Raw genomic sequence first — 14,937 nt, 5'->3', positions numbered from 1 at the left:
GGCAGTGATGAGAGCCAGGTCTGATTAGGCCACCACTATCCAATGTCTGTGTGTCCAGCCATGGGAGCAGTGGGTGCCGGCTGACGCCGCTGAGAGCAGCCACACCCTGTCTGTAGTCCATGAGTGTGGCACATCTAGGACTCCCCCCTAGGCTCCTCCCACTCCTGCAGCTCCACACTTGGTCATCTGCTAATGCCCCTCACAACAGCAGGTGTCCCTTTGTAGACCACCACCTACCTGCCCCACCTACATGCTCTCCCGTCCCTCCTCTCCCGCCATGGATGGCACAGGTCTGACCAAGCCTCACTGCTCACCCCAGGAGCTCTTTGCCACTGACTTTGACAATGTCTGTGTGTTTAACATGGAGCACAAGATCTTTCTAGAAAGAGCGCCAGACCAACTTGTTTCCCGCTGTTCAGTCTCCTCTGAAGGGGCTCCCACTTGAGCCACAGGTAAAATGTCTCCGTCTATACCTAGAAGAAAATCTCAGGGCAGAGGCTTCTGGCTGGGCGTGAGGCTGAGACACGGTTGTTTCCTCATCTCAGAATCCTGGGCCTCCCTCTTACCCCAAGAGTTCTGCCTTTATGGATGCACCTTCAGGACATAAGTGCTCATCTGACAATGAATTTTTAGGCTGTTCTTCTCAGGAGGTCAAGTCTCCCTGGAGCAAAAGTGCTCACCGGTTACCCAAACCATGCCAGGTGCCACAGCGGGACCAGCATGCTGGTTTATGCTCAGGAAGAAGCCTCCCACACAGGACTCTCCAGGGCTGATCTCATGAGATTAGTCTCCCCAATGGAAAGCTGTCTGCAAGTATTTACTGAATGTGCAGCAGCCTGGGTGAGCCTTGTTCAACACTAGTGTCCAGAATGCATACAACCAAAGAGGGAGCTCTCTGCTGGCCAAAGCTCCCCAGGCAGACTCAAAAGCCCTGATCTGTCCACTGAAATGGGGGTTGGGGTCAGGGTGCAAATCAGAGCACAGGCCAAGATGGGCTATGGAGCAGCTGGGGTTCCAGGCACAGCAGCCCTGAAGCTGACTTCCAAGGATCCCTCCTTCTGAGGCTCCTGGCCCATCTGGGTTCTGTCCAGCTAGCAGAGAGCAGAAGGCCAGGGCCATGATGTCCCTTGATCTGCCGCTCTAGGCACTGTCACAAAAGCAGAGGTCCCTAAGAGACACAAGCATGGTGGAAGCTCTTTGATCCCTAGCAAGGAAGACCATGTGTGTTACAGCAGCCGGCCTCTGACTTGGAGAAGCATCGGAACAGGATCAAAGACAGCTCTAGGAAGTGGGGGGAGGATTTCAGATGCTCAGGGGACAAGAAGCAGGTGACTGGGCTTTGACTTAAAGAGTCAGGACAAGCACTGCCCACTGCCACCAGACCTCCAGGGGACGGGCATTCAGTCAGCAGTTTGGACAACAGGCTCCAAGCTGCAGTAGGCAATTCTAGGCCCAAGGGGTCAGTCCCTGCAGACCGTAAAATGCACCAGTGCTTGGAGTTGGACAGGTCCTAACAACAGCAGCTAGAGCTGTGTGGTCACTAGAAGGCAGCTAAACCTCTCTGAGCCCTGAAGTTGGTATGTCAGCAAGAACCCTACAGGGCTAATCCCTAATCTCCACTCATTCCCTCAGTGATCTGACAACCTTCTGTTAAGCGTCTACATATTGTGTACCAACGAGACATCATTCATCACCTGCCTATTGTGGGCCATCTAGGCATCATTAGTTAACTGTTTATTGTGGGAGGTATTGGTCTAGATACAGAAAGCTACCGCCATGACTAAAGCAAACTCAAAACCTGTGACCTCACAGCGTTTACATCCTGGTAGTCAGAAAATGGAAAGTGGCCCTCCATCAGGTAAGCTCAGACGGGGATGAGAGCTCAGAAGGCCCCTTTAGATGGACGAAGCTGGACCTTTTAGGTGTGCTTCAGGAGAGAGCTCTCAGGAGGTGGCAGGTAAACTGAGTCCTGAATGATAAGAGGGAGCCTGTTAAGTACAGACTGGGGAAGAACTTTCCAACAAAAGGGGCAGCAAGTATAGCGACAGACCTAGAGAAGAGCCTGTTAAATGAACAGAAGACAGACTTCTGGGGCAACATGGGAGTGGGGAGGCAGCATTGTGAGGAGCAGGGTGAGAAGGTGGGGTTGAGGTCAAAATTCAGAAGGCAGCCGTGGTGGTGGTGGGGCTTTAACGTGACGAGCAGGCTCAATTCAACTTACTTCTAAAGAAGGGTCCCAGGGCTGGGGGCAGGGAGATGACTCAGTGGTAAACTGAGTCCTGTGGAAGCATGAGGACTCCACTTTGATCCCAGCACCCATGTGAAAGCTGGGTCAGGCAGCTCGCACCTTTAATCCAAGAGCTGAGAAGGCAGAGACAGAGGGATCCGGGGGGCTCACTATCAACCATTTAGCAAATTGACAAGCTCCAGGTTCATTGAAAGACCCTGTATCAAAAAAATAAAAATAAATAAGATTGAGGAAGACTCCAACTTTGACCTCTGGCCTCTACATGAGCCTACACACACTAGAACACACACATGTTCACACAAACATACGCACGCACACGCATTCCGTCCGGATACAAGAAGGAGAGGCACTGTATTTGGGCAGGGGACATAGGGGAGACTGTTAGCAGGTAGCTGCTGCAGGAACCTGTAGCTACTTGTAGCTCACTGGGGCTGATACAATAGACCCAGGCAGAAGACATATAGGATCTGGGTCTCAGTTTAGAGTGTAACTCAGAGGCCTTGCTAATAAGCAAAGATTTGAGATTGAACAGAAAGCTCTCCCCAAAGTGCTGGCCAGATAGGAATGATAATGGTCAAATTGAGGGTGACCAGAACAGAGGCAAGGGTCTGTGCCCCCCAGAAGCTCAAGAATTAGATTCCTTAAGGTAAAATTTGAGGGTGCTTGTGAGCCAGCGATATGGGGATGATCTTTCTGCAGCCACAGGTGTCCTCCCGCTAGCCATGACTATGCAGCAAGGACTGACGGGAGGGGGGGTCAGATGTCCCAGATAGTAGTGCGGATAGTAGGGGACCCAGGTACCATCCATGGGGCCTGCTGTGACTGTCAATCAAATTGAACAGTTTGCAGCTGGGGTAAATTACAGTGTGGCCCGGGAGTAACTGAGCCTGAACCATGCAGCTGCAGCTCTTACAGACGACCTGGAGCAGGACAAGTCACGGTGTGGGGTCTGCAGTCACATTCCTTCTTCCTGGTCTGCGCCTTGTCATTTGTGTCAATTTGCTCCGAGGCTTTGGGCTCATCCCTCAGTCTCCCTGTGCCCATTTTCCCAGCAGTCATTGGGAATAATGGCACTACGAATTTCAAACTGAACGGAGATTCTGCTCATAGACGCTTCCGGCAGAGGGCTTTGTTCCAGCTACTGCTGCGGCTCTCTACCGCAGACACTGCTGGCCAGCGTTGATTGACATGCTGGCCCGGCTTTGTCTAATTTAATCCTTACAGAAGCCTAAAGAGGCCATGGCGTTGCCAGCCCCTGCTGGGAATGAAGGGGCCAAGGCCTGGAGAGACAGGTGGGTGGCTCCGCTTGTGGGATAGTAAGAGGTAGTGACACCGAGACAGCCCACGGCTGTGCTCCCGCTGCCTGTGGTCTTGACCGACACTGCCCGCCATGGACAAGGGTGTTGGCTATCTAGTGACCCCAGCAGAAGACTTAGTCACAGTAACACACTGATGGTGAAGCTCCTTCCCCTTGCCTGTGCAGGGCTTGAAAGCTGGACCCTCTGCGTGTTGGGGAGGGGAGTGCCAGGAAGCCTAGTGTATCTGCCTGAGCACAGCTGGATCAGGCATGGCTCAGCCAGGCTCGTGAGGCAGAGAAACAGGTATGGGCGGGGCAGCTCTGAAGCCAGGGAGTCCTGGGTTCAAATTCTGGCTCTGGCATAGGTAGCTCTACCTACGGAGCTGTTTTAAACTCAGCCTCCATTTCCTCATCTGAAACATGGAGGTTGCCGAAGTTTCTTGTTAGGGCCCGTGACAGGATACTCAGATCAAAACAGATGACAGGAGAAAGGATTTCTTCTGGCCTGAGTTCAAGGGCCTGAGGTCCGTCACAACAGGGAAGTCAAGGTCGCAGGTGCTCGGAAGCAGCTGGGCCACAATGCATCCACTGTTAGGAAAAGAGAGAAGAACGAGGGTGCTTAATCCCCTGTCTCCTCTAACACAGTCCAGGATCCCAGCCAGGGAATGGAGCCGCCTACAGTGGGCAGTCTGCACACATCAACGGACACAGTCAAGAGAAGCCCACCACAGGCCCCATCTCCCAGGTGATTCTGGTTTCTCTCAAGTTGACAGTTGACACTAACCATCACAGGGGTGACACAGCAGACTTCCTAAGTGGCGTGGGGGTTTCCAGTGCACAGCCTGGCCCATGAGGGACACTCCACAAAGAAGAACTCCCTGTTCCAGCCCGTACTGATCACATTTCCACCGCTGTGACGAATCCATGAGAGAAAATACTAAAAAGGGGAAAGGATTTGTCTCGGCTTGTGGTTTCATTAGCTCAGGGCTAAGGGTCAGCTGGCTCCCTTGCCTTGGGCTCCCGGGGAGGCAGAACATGGCAGCGGGAATGTGTGGAGGAGGCTGTTCACGGCAGACGTCCAGGAAGCGCTAAGAGAAGATGGGTTCACAGGTCAACAGATGGCCTCAAAGGACACACCCCCAGCAACCTATTTCCTTCAACTGTGCCCCACCTCCAGAAGTTTCCATCAAATTATAAACCCATTAATGGATTTATAAACCCATGGAGGAAGGCAAGGCCCTTAGAATCCTGTCACCTCTTTATGACAGGCTCTCCTCCTTGGGGCCGAGTTCAACATAAGCCTTTTGAAGATTATTTTGTGAAACTACACCAACAAGGATGAGCTGAATGTCGCTCTCCCCTCAGGAGCCCCAGATGAGGGGACACTGTCAGTGGAAAGAATCTGGTGGCTAATGGCACTATTCTCATGAGCCTCTGGTTAGTACCCAAAGCTGTGGGTCCAGGAGGAAGAGGGCATGGAATAAGTGGTCTTTTTGTTTGTTTGTTTTGAATGACAGACTAGGGCTATGTGAGCCTTAGCTCACTGTGCATTTCTTTTCCCATGATGCATCTGGCTTTAATCTTGTGCATGCCCACTCGTGTATGGACACAGGATGGCAAATAGGGTTTTTCCCTGGAGATCCATTCTGAGGACACGGGATGCCTTACTGCAAAGGTACCCAAAGTCAGTTCAGACTAGATCTTCACCCTACCCCAAATTTCAGGTGAGACTGGCCAACTGCTTTGTTAGGAGACAGTGCCCATGCGTCTCAGTTTGGGGTGGTGTCCCAGGTTTCTAAGAGCATGGTTGGGAAAGGAGTGGGGAGGGGCGTGCGCACGCTCGCATTTCAAGCCACAAAAGGTTTTCGGGTTGCTGACTTTCCCTCTATACCCGCTTTGGGCCTGTGCTTTCAGGGAGCCTGAGCCTGGCTGCTTCTGATTCACTGTGGGGTTTCAGGATAGTGACCTCCCTCCAAAGTGTGTGGCTCTGTCATTCCTTTGAGGCCAAGGGCCTCAAACGGGAGGAAATGGACAGAGTCTGCATAGTTAGTTATGGGGATATTTGAAAGCATATGATGGGGAAGGTCTGATTCTAGAAAGATCCTTAAAGCTGTGACTCTTAGGCCAGGGCCCTATGGCTCCCAGACACCCCAGGATGCTCAAGAGGGAGGCCTCACATCCTTCTTCCTTGTTCTTCTCATTCTTTCCTGCACTGTGAGTCACTGAGCAGCCTATAGCTTCCAGGGTCAGAAGGGACAGAGGGATGGCTTTCTGAAATTATAGTTAATTGGAGAGACTTCAGGAGAAGCTAAAAGCCAATCATAAATAAAGTCAAAAGCTTGGGAAGGCAAATAACAGCATGGCGCACCTGCACCCGGGACGCATGACTTGATGGTGGCGCAGGAGGCCCACTGCCAGAGGAGAAAGCGTAGATGAATATTTTAAGGCCTGGGCATCAGCTGAAGGTCGTATTTCATGACTCCAAAGTTGTAACTGTGAAATACGATGTCTTGTTGAAAGTGTGGGGAAAATCTCCAAACAGCTTTTACAGCAATCTTCAATCACAATGGCATGGTTCCAGAGCCGGCGGGTCAGAGGAGCCCAGGGCGGAGGAAGAATGACAAATTCTTTGAGTACGCAGGTGGCTCTGGTCTACGGGTTCTTCGAGACCTGGTTCCTGCTTTCAGGATGGTCCACGAGTCCCTGACTGATGCCGGGACGTTTGAAAGTCTTCCAAGGACCTAGCAAGCCACTGTCAAAATGGAAGGGTCTTTAGTGTAGAGGAGACTGCCGTCCCGGTATCAAGACTGATAGAACCCTGACCTAGCCACTTACTGTGTGATCTTGACAACGTAACTTAACCCCTCTGATCTTCAGTTTCCTGCATAGTCTCTTGGTTCACCAGAGACTCATTGAATGCCTGTCTCATGCCAGGAAATGTGCTGGGTTCTGGGCACAGAGCAGACAGTCTCTACCTTTGGGGAGTCTGACCTCTAGATATGAATTGAGCAGTAACATCATTAACCAAAAAAAGTGTGGGAAGTAATTACAGGAAAGCGTACAGTGTGTGTGATGGGGCTAGGGCTTGTTTCTGGAAAGATCCTTGAGGAAGTGCCACTTAGACAAAGACCTCAAAGCTTAAGAAGCGGCTGAATAGGTTCAACAAGAGAGAGAAGATTCCAGAAAGAGAGACAAGTGAACTTTGGTGAAAGGATCCAAGAGGGAGCTTGTGCTGCCTTAGGGGGAGGGGGGCTTTCCCTGATCTTGAATGTCAGTGGCTTAGGGGTGGTTTTTGCAGAGCGAGAACATAGGATCAGATTGGCACTCCTGGGCCCATCTAGTCCTGCCATTATGAGAGGGGATGGGAGATCAGGCTGAGATGTGGGGGAGGAGCCATGGCTGAGGTGACCTCCAGGTGTGTGCCTGGACATGGGAGACTTCAAGTAGTCAGCAGGCAGGAGCAGGCCCACCCCTGCAGATCCAGGTCTAGGACAGGCTGCACAGAGGCAAGCTTGGTGAACTGAGGAGAACACAGCGTACAGGGGAAAGCCCTCCACCCCAGGCCAGCCTCCCCCTATCCCCTGGACACCCTGGCCAAACAACTGGACACCAGGCGTAGGCTGAGACTTCCTACAAGCCCTGTGGGTCTCGACTGGAACACCAGCTGCTCTGGCCAGGCTCCGTTACCACCTGATCCCTTCCTCCTGACTCTTTCTTCCTTTCTCCATCTCTCCTCCTTCCCTTTTGGTCTCCTCTACCCAGGCTCCTCTGCTCCACAGCACCAGCCGGGTACCTCCCTGAGCACCAAGGGTGTCTTTCTCCTCTGGGTCTGGCCCCTGACTCCCTGCTGAGATCCTTCATCATCCTGCAGCTCTCCTTCCATCCGCCAAGCAGAGTCCAAACCCTTCAGCAAGACTTAGCAGCTTCTCTAGTTGACCACCTGTCCCTCCCACTCCGGCTCCTAGCTCTTGCACCCAGTGCTATGGTTCACCCTGATCCACTTGCTTCTCCACACCTCCTCCTTCCTGATCCCTTTTCTCCTTCTCTTATTCCCCTCTCAAAGATGGGTGAATGTCCCTTCCTTCAGATGTCCCTCCCCTGCGACCATCCAGGTGAGGCCATTTGGTTCCCTCCTCCAAGAACCACTCTTCCACACCTACTCTATCAAGTGAACTCCTATTTACCCTGCAAAACCCGGCTCTAATGAGGCCTCTTCTGTTTCTCCTTCCCGAGTTGACTCATTTAAGTACCATGTTTCGCTATTTATTTATATCCTTAGAGAGCGAGCTGGCTCTTAGGAGACTAGACCTGTGACAGTTGCTCACACAGTCACAAGCCAAGATCTTCTCTGCCTCAGTGGATGAAACCAGAACCCAGAGACCCTGCCACTCATAGGAGCCTTATGTCTCTCTCCGTAGCGGACGACGCCTGTGGAGGAACCCTGCGGGGGCAGAGTGGCATCATCTCCAGCCCCCACTTTCCCGCCGAGTATCATAACAATGCCGACTGCACGTGGACCATTCTGGCTGAGCTTGGGGACACCATCGCCCTGGTCTTTATTGACTTCCAGCTAGAGGATGGTTATGACTTCCTGGAGGTCACGGGGACCGAAGGCTCCTCTCTCTGGTGAGTTCCCTGTCATCCCCCCTCCTTCCCTTGTGGCCTCTGCAGCTGGGGAGGACTGGGCTGCCCAAGGTGTCCTTTCCATCCTCTCCCTGCCCCCACTGGCTTGTTTTGAACCCTGGAGTCTTTGCATCTCATCATAATGAGAAATCACTGCATGATTTCGAAGCGGAGCTGCATTTTTTTTAACAGGGATTTTCATATCTGATTCAAAGTGTGTCCTTGCTAAAGAGTTTAAGGATGGAACTTGGTTAAGAAACCTGAATTAAAGCTAAAAATGTCTTGGTCTCATGACTTGAGCCTTGGTAGCACTGTGTGGAATCTTGTTGCAATTCTGGGTAACACAGCCACCTTCAGGGGCCATTGCTTTCCCAAGCACTGCTGGGGCCTTGAGATGTGTGGGGGGGGGAGGGGAGGTAATGAAAGATCTTGCCTCCCTCTTGCCAACTGTTCCAGAGGGCTACTCTTCTTCGTGAATATCCCCGATACTCCCAGATGTCGGCAGGTCAGGGAGGAGGGAGGGCATCAGAGGATAGGAGCTTGGCATCCATCCTTGGTCGGTGTCCCCCAGCTCAGACTGTAAGTGCCCAGGCAGGCTAAGAATGGCTTAGGGGAGACTCTGGCTGCCTGTTGTGTGACCAGTCTTACTCTGTTCCTATGTTTGATTGTATAACACATAAATATGTGACCTTAGAGTCACACTATGAGTCTGTTATCAGGATGAGGATGTCCGGAGGCATCTGTGGCACGTCAGAATCCAGCCGAAATGTTTCCAGATGAGGGCAGACTAGAATGGGCATCGTGGTGGATTCTGTGGAAGAGATGGCTCAGAACATAGGACAGGGGCAGAAGGGCATTGCTAAATATTCCAGAAGAAGCAGGAAGTCAGGGCTTGAGAACCAGTGGGGAAAATTTCTAAGGACGTGAGTGGGGTAGTTATTGGTTGGTAGTCAGGCAGGAAGAGGAAACTTGGAAGGAAAGGAAGACTGGAAGGCTGTGTTTGTATGCTTCCTGCGTATCACGGCGGTGAAAAGCCCTCCAGAGTCAGATGCAGTCCTTTGAGGAGCATGTGCTCTGTTGGGCAAAGAAGCCCACCTTGGCAGTTGTGTGTTAAGTCCACCTGGGAGGTAGGGTAGTCTGTCAGTGTAGCTCTGAGCAATGTGGAGGGGGGAGAATAGCCGGAGTTCCCCTGAGCTGCACAGCCTGCAGACCATGGAGCCCCAGCCTCATTTTTAAAACCTTCATTCTTCTGCCAGCAAATGCAATCTTTGTGCTCCTTGGAGAAAATATGAAAAGACAGAGAGAAGTGGGGGGCACTGATTAACACTATGATGTGTGCCCCTTTGGCCCTTTTCCCCCTCCAGCTGGCTATTTATATATTTTAATATTATAAAATGGTATCTGAATCTCTCTACTCATGTATTTTTAACTTAGCATGGAATCATGAAAATTTTCCTTGCATCATTACAGAGTCCTCCAAAATAGAATATGATGAAAGAGGCAATTATTGAGCATTTTCTCGGGCATTTTTACCCGTAGGTGCCAGGCCAGTTCTAAGCCCCTTACAGCTGTAATTTCATTGCATGTTCATAAGATCCCTATAAAGTAAGTTGCATAATTTCCCTACCTTGATAAAAGAGAAAAATAAGGACTAAAGGGGTTCTGCTACTTGCTTGATTCACATAGTGCTAGGGTTGTAGCCCAGGTTAACCCCACTTAAAACCTGTCTTCTCAGCTAGCTGTAGCAAGCTTTGTATCATGGTATCCCATGACTGTGTGGCTAGCTAGCTAGCTACAATGTCTTTCTCTCATTGCTAAGACTGTGGCATGGTTATTATTTTTTTAATTAGGTCTGTTGTTCCAGCTCCTATAGTGATGTAAGAATGAGGTCCTTACCTGCCCCCTCTCTCCCAACCCCAGGCCTGTTGGTCATCTGTAGACCAAATGATCTCCTGTGGCTTCTGCCACCAGCTGTGAGTTTACACATTACCCAAATTCGTGCCCTGAAACAGATCTCAAAGAGTCTCTCTATTCCTTTAAGTCTCCCAGTGGGGAAGACATTACACAGAGGTCACTGGGGAGGTCGTTCCCAGCTCTTTGTCATGAGATTAAATTCTAGTTATTGAGAGGGCCAGGCGGGATGCATCTTTTGTTAGAGTTTGTATGAACCTGGCAATCACAGGTAAAATAAGCTTGGGGTTCAGGATGGGAGTGTAGGGAGAAGAAACTTTCTCCCCTGCCCCTCTCCTCCCCGGATGCTTGCAGGAAACTGTTTGGAGAGACTACTTTGTGAGCATGGATGAGATTCCAGGCTGTGTTTTTGAACTCTGTGTCCTGTTAGAAGAGACAGAACGGGCGTCTATTTAGCTGCAGAGGAGACGAGAGTTCTGTGATATAGCACGCCTACCACCCCCTTCCCCAGCAGCAGGTTGCCATGGATTTCAGAGGAGAGGGGATGTCCAATGTGCCTGACTCAGTTTCCATCCTTCCCTCTGCTGAGTGAGAAAAACACTGGGGTTTTCCTGAAGGTCTCCGTTCATTGGGGTGCTCGGAACTGGTGCAGAAATGGACTGTAATCTTTTGCTTCGCCAAGTGAGGCAATTTTCGAAGTGAGCCTGCTACCTCTAAGCACAGGAGGGCATAAAATAGGAAACCAGCAGCCAAGAGTGAGGCAGGTAACAATCACTAGGTGACCTCGCGGTGATGTGATGAAAGACAGGTAGTGGGGAGGAGGCTGCAGATAAACAGCAGGGTAGCCCATCCTCACAACCCGTCAGCATGCAACGTCTTGGTGGACTTGCTCTTTCTGGTTTACACTGGCCTTCTAGAATCCCCAAGTGCCTGTTGTGGGAGAGGCTGCTACTACCGTGAACCCTAAGATGGGCTGTACCATCCATGTTTAGAGAGTCCTAGGACTTAGACCCGCTTGCCCTTCATTCATTGTGTGGGAGCAGAGGATTGACCATGAGCAAAGGCTGTGATTGAATAATTCCAGCACAGTCTGTGCTACTCCTGACGTGCATGAGCTGTCACAGAACCCAGGCATACCTCTCCATATCAACGCCACATATACACCACTGAGTTGGTGCCCCACCCCTTTCACAGGTGTGTACACACACACACACACACACACACACACACACACACACACACACACACCAGATGTTTTTTGGCTGACAGAGGAGGGGCCTCTCTGCATGCTCTGCTGTTACCCGGTAGGTGGACTTGACCTCTGACTCTCAATGAATCCCACACCTTTTCGTCACATTAAATGAAAATGTTTTCAGCATTGCTCTCTTTAGGAGACCATGATATTGTCAAAGGGCTGCGCTTGGGGATGTAGGAAACTCTGTTAATATGTGGGGCTTAGGTCTCTGGAGGACTTTAGGTCAGATTGAGATGAGAAGTTACTTGCCAGTTGGCTACGAAGACTGCCTCTCCACTAATGGGGTAATGGTTGCAGGGAAAGCAGAGGAGAGACCTCTGGACCCACCCCTCTACCCTCTTCCTTGTTCTGTGGCCCATCCTCCCAGTTCAGCCCCTCTAGAGTTAAGTCTCAAGCTCCATCAGGCCATCTAGACGAGGAGAGGACAAGCCTGGGAGTCAGATGTGCTTAGTCTTAAGTAGCTATATAATCCCGGGATAGTAAATGACCCCTTTGAGCCTCCGTTTTCACACTTGAAAATGGGGTTCATGCTTTAGACCACGCAGAGAAGATTAAATATGGGCACTGCTGCCGGGCTCCTCCCTGGTGCAGTCCTCCAGGTCTGGGGACCACTCCAGGTCTATACTCGGAGAGACAAAGGGCAAGGCATCCCTAGGGACCCAGAACTCCACAGACTTCATTCCCACCCTCAGAGTCCCCTAACATTAGTCCCCTCCTTTCCTGGCTTTTGTTTGTGTAGTCAGGGGCACAGACGTTCTAGCTACTTCGAAGGCAGTCGGTTTCAGTGCTTTGGGGCAACACTCTCTCTCCCTTTGGAAGACCTCATTTTAATTGTTGGGCTTTCAACACATGAAATTTAAGCACAATGGAGCCATTTGATCTTGGTGACTTTTGCCTAGGTGTTTCACCGAGGGGCCAGTAAAAGCAGCCGGCGTCAGAAGGCGCACGGCGTTGCGTCTGTGGGGGTCTTCTTATAATTCCTATTTGCTTGTTTGCTCATTCACAGCCAACAGTTGGTTTTCATTATTTGTGTGCTTTGTTACTTGCTCCTATTTATTTGCCATAACCATTTATCAAGACCCTTCTATGAACCAGGCTTTCCTAGAAACTGAGGACACAAAGGCACAGGTCGGGGTCCTGGGGAGTTATTTATTCGCGCCGCAAAGGTTTCTCTAATCCCACGCACTGTACTGGACCCAGGGGCACACGGCTAGTACCTGAAGGAGGATATTATTCGATAGTTCACAATATCGTATGTTGGCTATTTTTCTAAGACGTATAAAAGAGGTTCTCCCAGGGGCACAAAAAAGAGACTTTCAGTTCGAGAACTGAAACCCCATTTCCAACGGATTTACACTAAAAGTAAATGTGTTGGCTTCTGTCACTAAAACATCCAGGAGTTGGGCTTCAATCAGCGCTGGATCAAGGCGAACAAATGATGCCATTCTCCTTTCCTGCTTCACTCTCCTATGGATGCATTTCATTTTCAGGCGGGCTTTCCCCATGAGTAGGCCAAAATGCCTTCCACCAGGTCCCTGCCACCCACCTGTGCTAGCTGTCCTGGTGGGAAGGGGACATAGTGCCTTTCTTTCTTCTTACTGCTTTTTTTTTTAATCTATTGAAAATTTCATACATGCATTTCATGTATTTGGGTCAAGACACTCCCCACCTCCCCTCTAGTTCCTCTTCCATCCCCTCTACCACCCATCCCTTCCCAGTTTCATGTGTTCTCTTCTTCTTTTTCCTTTTAACACCTGAAGTCCATGTAGTGTGGCCAGTACATACATGAGTATGGGACTGTCTGTTGCAGCAAGGGTAGCCTCTCAAGGGCCGCATTGCTAAAGAGAAAGGGCTTCCCCTCTCCCAGCAGGGTATCAGTTGACTCCTCTGCTAGGAGTGGGACTTCCCGACCCACAGCCCACTCCATGACAGGATTTCGTGTGGCTTGATCCTGTGCAGGACGGTCGCTATCAGTTCCTGTGTGCAGCTCCCCTGCCGTGTCCAGCAAACTCTGTTGTACTGTAGTCGACCACTGCCTCTGCTCTTATCATTCCTACCCCCTCTTCCATAGTGGCCCTTGAGCCTGGGGTCAGAGGATGCGATATTGATGTTCCAGTTAGGACTGAGCACTCTGCAATCTCCTCTTCTCTCCACGTGGACCAGTTGTGGATTTTTGTGTCAGTCACCACCCACTGCAAGAAGCTTCTCTGATGAGGGTTGAGAGATGCTCTGATCTGTGCTTATAACAATATGTCTTTAAGAGTCAGTTTAATATCATGTCCATTTAGCAGAAAGATAGTGCTGGGTTCTTCCCTAGGGCCTGTGACTAGCTGGCCTCAGGTTCTTGCTCCATTAATGGTGCCAGGAATAAGTCCTTGATTTGTAGCATGGGCCTTAACTCCAATCAGAAAGTGTTTGGTTACCCCCATAACGTTGGTGCCACTGTTGCCAGTGGGCATTTATCTTGACAGGCCAGTCATTACTGTAGCCTGCCAGGTTCACAGCTGGGTAAGACTGTAATTATCTTTCTTCCCAGTAGCATGCATAACACCTTCCAGTGTTGTGAACACTAGCCAGTAAGGCTGAAGCTTCCAGGTCAGCACTAGTTTGAGCTCTTCGTGTTCTGGGAATCAAACATGAGCTGTCTTCAGCAAGTGGATCTTACTGTCAAGTAAGTTGTCCACAAGACCAACCAAGAATATTTGTGATAGGCGTCATGTTTTGAGGGGTGTCTCTGTGACACCTACCTTTCTTGACGGTGCATGCAAAAGACAATACCACAACTGTACTCAGTCACATACCCTCCCCTCAGTGCTCTGAGACCAGAGCTGTTCTCACTGGCCAGAGTCACGTCACATGACTGCAGACCTCTTACTGGGAGTGAGTAGGGAGGAGTCCAAGGATGCTAACCCCCGGGGATAGAAAGTTGGAACAGTAAGACTGTCCTCTTTATTGACTCCCCGTGGGAGGCCTCATTCTCTCTGTGGAGTGTATGGGGGGTGGGTTGGGGAGAAGGTGGGTGGATGGGAGGGAGAGGAAACTGGGATTGGTATGTAAAGTAAGATTGTTTAAAAAAAAAAAAGACTGTCCTTCAAAAAACTTGTCAGACTTCAGGACACAGTGAGGACATTGCATCTGAGTATGAGTGATGTATCCCCAGGGACGGTTTTTACTTGGAGCCCAAGAATGAATAAGATTTTGCCAACAGCCCGGAACAGGATGGAAGGATCCCAGTGTTGGGGGCTTGTAAGCCAGGTGCTAGGTGTGGGGCAAGAGATGGCAGTGCTTGAAGCTCCAAATACCAGCGGAAGTGTGACCTCAGAACCTTACCCTGTGCTCACAGAGAGGCTTCCACGGTGGTGCAAAGCTACTGAAAGCCATAAGCACAGGAGCAAGAATATTCTGAATTTTAATGGGGTCAAACCTGAAGTCCCAGAAGGCAGCTGTCAAACCTGTTTGCAGGCACTGGGGCTGGAGAAGGACCTGACTGGGATGCTGCAACTCTGAGGTAGGGAGGGAGGACCTGAAAAACATCTCAGCTATAGGGCTGGGGTGAGAGCTCAGTGGATAGAGTACTTGCCTAGCACATAGAAAGCCTGGGCT

General features: G+C 50.6%; 1 protein-coding gene across 1 annotated transcript in view; it reads left to right on the top strand.

The window, feature by feature from the left end:
- Window positions 1–14,937, top strand: part of LOC101999605 (CUB and sushi domain-containing protein 2) — a 514,736-nt gene that overhangs the window by 209,255 nt on the left and 290,544 nt on the right. Inside the window, exon 5 of the mRNA XM_026782281.1 lies at window positions 7,964–8,171. Within this exon, the coding sequence (XP_026638082.1) occupies window positions 7,964–8,171 (208 nt within the window). The remainder of the gene's footprint in view (window positions 1–7,963; window positions 8,172–14,937) is intronic.

Source organism: Microtus ochrogaster, chromosome 10 (assembly GCF_000317375.1).
Source record: "Microtus ochrogaster isolate Prairie Vole_2 chromosome 10, MicOch1.0, whole genome shotgun sequence".
In the NCBI taxonomy this organism is placed as follows: Eukaryota; Metazoa; Chordata; class Mammalia; order Rodentia; family Cricetidae; genus Microtus; species Microtus ochrogaster.
Note: the sequence above shows the minus strand (reverse complement) of the source record. Positions and strands in the feature narration are given on the sequence as shown.